Source organism: Macrobrachium nipponense, chromosome 25 (genome assembly GCF_015104395.2).
Source record: "Macrobrachium nipponense isolate FS-2020 chromosome 25, ASM1510439v2, whole genome shotgun sequence".
NCBI lineage: Eukaryota > Metazoa > Arthropoda > Malacostraca > Decapoda > Palaemonidae > Macrobrachium > Macrobrachium nipponense.
The window spans coordinates 43,574,191-43,581,458 of NC_087214.1; the positions used below are offsets into that span (position 1 = coordinate 43,574,191).

Sequence of the window (7,268 nt, forward strand, 5' to 3'; positions counted from 1 at the left end):
TGCAAGTAATGGAGCCATTATGCATTGCATAAGCCATATTTTGCATATGTATAAGGCATTGAACTTACGGGTTTTTACGCCACGCCAGAGGTTGCCACAGTAGTATATGCAAGTACTGGAGCCATTATGCATCGCATAAGCCATATTTTGCATATATAGAAAGGCATTGACTTACGGGTTTTTACGCCGCCAGAGGTTGCCACAGTAGTATATGCAAGTACTGGGAGCCATTATGCATTGCATAAGCCATATTTTGCATATATAGAAGGCATTGAACTTACGGGTTTTTACGCCCGCCGAGGTTGCCACAGTATATATGCAGTTATGAGCCATTATGCATTGCGTAAGCCATATTTGCTATATAGAAGGCATGAAACTTAACGGGTTTTTCGCGCCAGAGGTTGCCACGTAGTATTGCAAGTACGGAGCCAATATGCACGCATAAGCCATATTTTGCATATATAGAAGGCATTGAACTTACGGGTTTTTATGCCACGCCAGAGGTTGCCACAGTAGTATATGCAAGTACTGGAGTCATTATGCATTGCATAACCCATATTTTGCATACATAGAAGGCATTGAACTTACAGGCTTTTACGCCACGCCAGAGGTTGCCACAGTGGTATATGCAAGTAATGGAGCCATTATGCATTGCATAAGCCATATTTTGCATATATAGAAGGCATTGAACGGGTTTTTACGCCATGCCAGAGGTTGCCACAGTAGTATATGCAAGTACTGGAGCCATTATGCATTGCATAAGCCATATTTTGCATATATAAGGAAGGCATTGAACTTACGGGTTTTTACGCCACAGCCAGGAGGTTGCCACAGTGTTATATGCAAGTAATGGAGCCATTATGCATCGCATAAGCCATATTTTGCATATATAGAAGGCATTGAACTTACGGGTTTTTACGCCACGCCAGAGGTTGCCACAGTAGTATATGCAAGCACTGGAGCCATTTTTACGCCACGCCAGAGGTTGCCACAGTAGTATATGTCAAGTTAACTGGAGCCTTATTGCATTGGCCATTATAGGCCATAATTTGCCATTATTTAGAAGGCATTGAACTTAACGGGTTTTTTAACCCACGGCCAGAGGTTGCCAACAGTTAGTATATGGGCAATTTTTACTGGAGCCATATGCCATTGCCATAAGCCATAGGTTATATGCCAAGTACCCTGGAGCCATTATGCATTGCATAAGCCAATATATATGGCAAGTACTGGGAGCCCATTATGCATTGGCTAAAGCCATATTTTGCAATATATAGAAGGCATTGACTTACGGGTTTTTCTGCCGACTCCAGAGTTGCCACAGTTGGTATAAGTCATTAGTAATGGAGCCATTAATGCATTGCATAAGCCATAAGTATATGCCAAGTACTGGATCCATTATGCTTGCCATTAAGCATTGCATAAGCCATATTTTGCATATATAGAATTGGCATTGAACTTACGGGTTTTATGCCACAGCCAGAGGTTGCCACAGTGGTATATGCAAGTTAATGGAGCCATTATGGCATTGCATAAGCCATAGTATATGCAATTAAGTACCTGGATCCAAGTGGATGCCATGGCATAAGCCATCCTGCAATATATAGAAGGCATTGAACTTACGGGTTCTTACGCCACGTCAGAGGTTGCCACAGTGGTATATGCAAATAATGGAGCCATTATGCATTGCATAAGCCATATTTTGCATATATAGAAGGCATTGAACGGGTTTTTACGCCATGCCAGAGGTTGCCACAGTAGTATATGCAAGTACTGGAGCCATTATGCATTGCATAAGCCATAGTATATGCAAGTACTGGAGCCATTATGCATCGCATAAGCCATATTTTGCATATATAGAAGGCATTGAACTTACAGGTTTTTACGCAACGCCAGAGGTTGCCACAGTGGTATATGCAAGTACTGGAGCCATTATGCATTGCATAAGCCATATTTTGCATATATAGAAGGCATTGAACTTACGGGTGTTTACGCCACACCAGAGGTTGCCACAGTGGTATATGCAAGTAGTGGAGCCATTACGCATTGCATAAGCCATATTTTGCATATATAGAAGGCATTGAACTTACGGGTTTTTACGCCACGCCAGAGGTTGCCACAGTAGTATATGCAAGTACTGGAGCCATTATGCATTGCATAAGCCATATTTTGCATATATAGAAGGCATTGAACTTACGGGTTTTTACGCCACACCAGAGGTTGCCACAGTAGTATATGCAAGTCCTGGAGTCATTATGCATTGCATAAGCCATATTTTGCATATATATAAGGCATTGAACTTACAGGCTTTTACGCCACGCCAGAGGTTGCCACAGTGGTATATGCAAGTACTGGAGCCATTATGCATTGCATAAGCCATATTTTGCATATATATAAGGCATTGAACTCACGGGGTTTTTACGCATGTTAAGGCAGAGTTGCCACAGTTGGTATATGCAAGTACTGGAGCAATTCTGCATTGCATAAGCCATATTTTGCATATATAGAAGGCATTGAACTTACGGGTTTTTACGCCATGCCAGAGGTTGCCACAGTAGTATATGCAAGTACTGGAGCAATTCTGCATTGCATAAGCCATATTTTGCATATATAGAAGGCATTGAACTTACGGGTTTTTACGCCACGCCAGAGGTTGCCACAGTAGTATATGCAAGTACTGGAGCCATTATGCATTGCATAAGCCATATTTTGCATATATAGAAGGCATTGAACTACGGGTTTTTACGCACGCCAGAGTTGCCACATTGGGGGTATATGCAAGACTGGAGGCATTCCATGGCACTTTGCCATTAGCATTGCATAAGTCATATTTTTCATAGAAGCATTGAATTACGGGTTTTTTACGCACGCCAGAGGTTGCCACAGTAGTATATTGCAGTAACTGGAGCCATTGCATTGCCATAGCCATAATGGCCATTATATTGAGCATATATAGAAAGGCATTGAACTTACGGGTTTTTAAGCCACGCCAGAGGTTTGCCACAGTGGTATAATGCAAGTACTGGAGCCATTATGCATTGTGCATAAGCCATATTTTGCCATTTATAGAAGAGGCATTGACTACTGGTTTTTTACGCCACGGCAGAAAGGTTGCCAACAAGTTGGTATATGAAGTACTGGGGAGTTTTTCCATTATTTTGGCATCGCCATTAAGCCATTATTTTGGCAATATTATTACGAAGGCCTTGAACCTTAACGGGTTTTTTTACGCCACGCCAAAGGTTGCCACAGTGGTATATGCAAGTACTGTAGCCATTATGCATGCATAAGCCTATTTTGCATATATAGAAGGCATTGAACTTACGGGTTTTTACGAGGCCACGCAAAGGTTGTTTCCACAGTGGTATAGATGCTTAAGTACTGGAGCCATTATGCATTCGCATAAGCCATATTTTGCATATATAGAGAGGCATTGAACTTACGGGTTTTTATTTACGCCACGCCAGGGAGGTTGCCACATGTGGTATATGCAAGTAACTGGAGCCATTGTGCATACATCAGGGGGGGGGGGGGGGGGGGCATAGCCATATTTTGCATATATAGAATGGCGTATTGAATCTTAACGGGTTTTTACCGCCAACGCCAGAGGTTTGCCACAGTGGTATAATGCAAAGAAGTACTGGATCCATTATGCCATCGCATAAGCCATTTTATTTTGCATATATAGAAGGCATTGAAACTTACTGGGTTTTTTACGCCACGACCAGAGGTTGCCACAGTGGTATATGCAAGTACTGGAAGCCTTATGCATCGCATAAGCCCAATAAGTTTTGCATATATAGAAGGGCGTTGAACTTACCGGGTTTTTAACGCCACGCCATAGGTTTGCCACTGGTATATGCAAGTCTGGCATTAATGCATTGCAATAAGCCATATTTGCATATATAGGAAGGCATTGAACCTTACGGTTTTTTACTTCCACTTCCAGAGGTTGCCAGACAGGGTAATTGCCAAGTACTGGAGCCATTATTTTCATTGCCAAGTCCATATTTTTGCATAAATATAGGAAGGCATTGAACTTAACGGGTTTTTTTACGCCACGCCAGAGGTTGCCCACTCGGTAAGTATAGTGCAAGTACTGGAGTCCATTATGCATTGCATAAGTCATAGTTTTGCATATATATTGAAGGCATTGAACTTACTTGGGTTTTTAACAGCCACGCCATTTTAGGTTGCCACAGTGTTATATGCAAGTACTGGAGCCATTATGCATTGCATAAGCCATATTTTGCATATATAGAAGGCATTGAACTTACGGGTTTTTACGCCACGCCAGAGGTTGCCACAGTGTTATATGCAAGTAATGGAGCCATTATGCATCGCATAAGCCATATTTTGCATATATAGAAGGCATTGAACTTACGGGTTTTTACGCCACGCCAGAGGTTGCCACAGTAGTATATGCAAGCACTGGAGCCATTTTTACGCCACGCCAGAGGTTGCCACAGTAGTAAGAATCAAGTACTGGGAGCCATTATGCATTGCTGCCATATTTTGCATATATAGAAGGCATTGAACTTACGGGTTCTTACACCACGCCAGAGGTTGCCACAATAGTATATGCAAAAGATGGGATTTAACATGCAATACATAACCCAATTCACATATGAAGTAGAAGGCATTAACCTAGGATTTTGACGCCACACCAGAGGTTGCTTTCCACTCATAGGTGATTTGGTATCGATCCCTATTCCAGAGGGTATCATTTGGCAGGAGAGAGGGTGCCCTGTGGCCCTCCGAACAGCTGTTGGCTCTCATCTTGAGAGCTTGCCCTCCTTCCTCCAAACAGCTGTTGGCTCTCATCCCGAGAGCTTGTCCTCCTTCCTCCATCAGAGAGATGAGAGAATCGCCAAGGATGCCTGATGAAAAGGCTGATAATAAGACTTGTCTTCACAGCTGCAAAGAAACAACCTATGTGAAGGATTCTGACTGACTTGTCACCAGTTGATGATGCTGCGTCAAGTCCCAGAGGCATTGCGATCTTCTAGGCCCAGTCGATGGGGTTGATTGCAGGATGGGCGTGTGGGAGGTGGGGGGACCTCGCCGTTGCTGGTTGCTGCTGGGGGGAGCAGCAGGGAACACCCATCCTGCAGTCAAGCCCATTGAATGGGCCAAGAAGATCACAGCTCCTCTGGAACACGACGCAGCAATGTCAATCACCAACTAGAGATGAGTCAAACTCCTCCACAATTTTGGCTAATCAGGGGTTGTTTCTCTTGTTGTTTCTTCCTAATTTCCTATCCTGAGAGCTTGTCTTCCAGCCTCAGAACAGCTGTTGGCTCTCATCCTGAGAGCTGGTCCTCCTTCCTCCGAACAGCTGTTGGCTCTCATCCTGAGAGTTGGTCCTCCTTCCTCCGAACAGCTGTTGGCTCTCATCCTGAGAGCTGGTCCTCCTTCCTCCAAAAAGCTGTTGGCTCTCAAGTTAGGGGAAACTTTATTTCTTACCTTCCATTTCTATATTTTTTATCTTGCAGCACTTGAAGGTTTTACTTTATCTCCAACTTTGGCAAAAGATAGTGACCATTTGTTGTCAACCTTATCTGAATCATTTATCCATGGTTCATGTCAATGATACAATGTAATCAAGTTTTTCAATTTCCTTAAGCAATTTTTTTCTTAATTCTTTATTCCTCTCCTTTTCGTTTTCTAGAGCATTAGCCATTGACATAATCTCTTTATCTTTTCGGGTCACCTCACCCTTAATATCTGAATTCATGGCTTCCAATTGAGCCAACCGCATCTTCATCTTTTCGAGTTCTTCATTCAGAAGTCTGTTTTTCACTCCTTCATTTTCTAAACAATTCTTCATCTCAGCCTTTTCACCTTCGACTTCAGCTGCCCAGTTTCTTATCAGGTGAACATCTGCTTTCAGTGAATCTATTTCCTGTTCTTTATAACCTAACTCTTCTTCTAACTTGGCCTTTTTGCCTCCAAGTTCAGCTACCCAGTTCCTCATCTGCTGAACTTCTCCATTTAAGATTTTGTTCTCTTCTTCTTCCATTTGCAAAGAATTCTTCAGTAAATTTATTTCCTTTTCGTTATTAGCCAATTCCTCTTCCATCTTGGCATTCTGTCCTCCTAGTTCAGCTACCCAGTCTCTCATCTGCTGAACTTCTCCTTTTAAGATTTTGTTCTCTTCTTCTCCCTTTTCTAAAGAATTCTTCATCGATTTTACTTCCAGTTCTTTATTTGCCAATTCCTCCTCCTTCTTAGCAACCTGACCTCCTAGTTCAGCTACCCAATTTCTCATCTGCTGAACTTCTCCATTTAAGATTTTGTTCTCTTCTTCTTCCATTTGTAAAGAATTCTTCAATGAATTTATTTCCTTTTCGTTATTAGCCAATTCCTCTTCCATCATGGCATTCTGGCCTCCTAGTTCAGCTACCCAGTCTCTCATCTGCTGAACTTCTTCATTCAAAATGTTATTTTTTTCTTCTGCCTCTTTTAGGGAATTCTTCATCGATTTTACTTCCAGTTCTTTCTTGACCAATTCCTCTTCCTTCTTAGCATTCTGACCTCCTAGTTCAGCAACCCAATTTCTCATCTGCTGAACTTCTTCATTTAAAATTTTGTTCTTTTCCTCTTCATTTTCGATTTGCTTCTGGAGATCGGCATTCTTCTGTCGTAAAACAGCTATTTCTTGTGTTGAAGCTTCCTTCGAATTCTTTAGATGGTCGCTCTCCTTCTCTTTCTCTTCCAGAGCTTCTTTCAGTTGGTCATTGGCCATCTTGAAGCATTTGTTCGCCGAAGCCAACACTTGATTGGTGGCTTCAGCTTCCTTTAATCTCAAGGTGAGGTCGGTTCCCTCCTTCAGAGCACTTTCCAGCTCTCTCTCCTTCGTCACCATCTTCTGGAAAAGACTTCTCAATTCATTTTCCAAAATCTCGATTTCTCTGTCTTTTGCTTTCTTTTCTTCTTCCAAACAACTTTCGATTTCTTTTCTTTCGATTGCGTTCCGTTCAATCAAAAGATCTTTCTCCACAATTTCATTTTGCAGAAACTCGTTCTGCTCGGTTGCACCTTCCAAGAGACGTTCCATTTCACTTTCCTGGAGCTTACTCTTTTCCAGAGCCTCTTCCAGCATCTTTTTCTCAGCCTCCAAACGTCCTCGCTGGTGTTCCAACAATTGGAAGTCTCGGGTCATCTTGTCCAGGTGTTCCTCTGTCTTTGCGTGTCCTTCTTCTTGAGTTTCCAGACGATCTCTCAGTCTGGCCACCTCGGTTCGATGCGATTCCAGATCTTTTTCC

General features: G+C 42.5%; 1 protein-coding gene across 1 annotated transcript in view; it reads right to left on the bottom strand.

The window, feature by feature from the left end:
• Positions 1 to 5,498: 5,498 nt before the first annotated feature.
• LOC135199068 (myosin-2 heavy chain, non muscle-like) overlaps positions 5,499 to 7,268 on the bottom strand; it is a 2,066-nt gene continuing 296 nt past the window's right edge. Inside the window, exon 1 of the mRNA XM_064226982.1 lies at positions 5,499 to 7,268. This exon is cut by the window's right edge and continues 296 nt beyond it. Within this exon, the coding sequence (XP_064083052.1) occupies positions 5,582 to 7,268 (1,687 nt within the window). The 3' untranslated portion in view covers positions 5,499 to 5,581.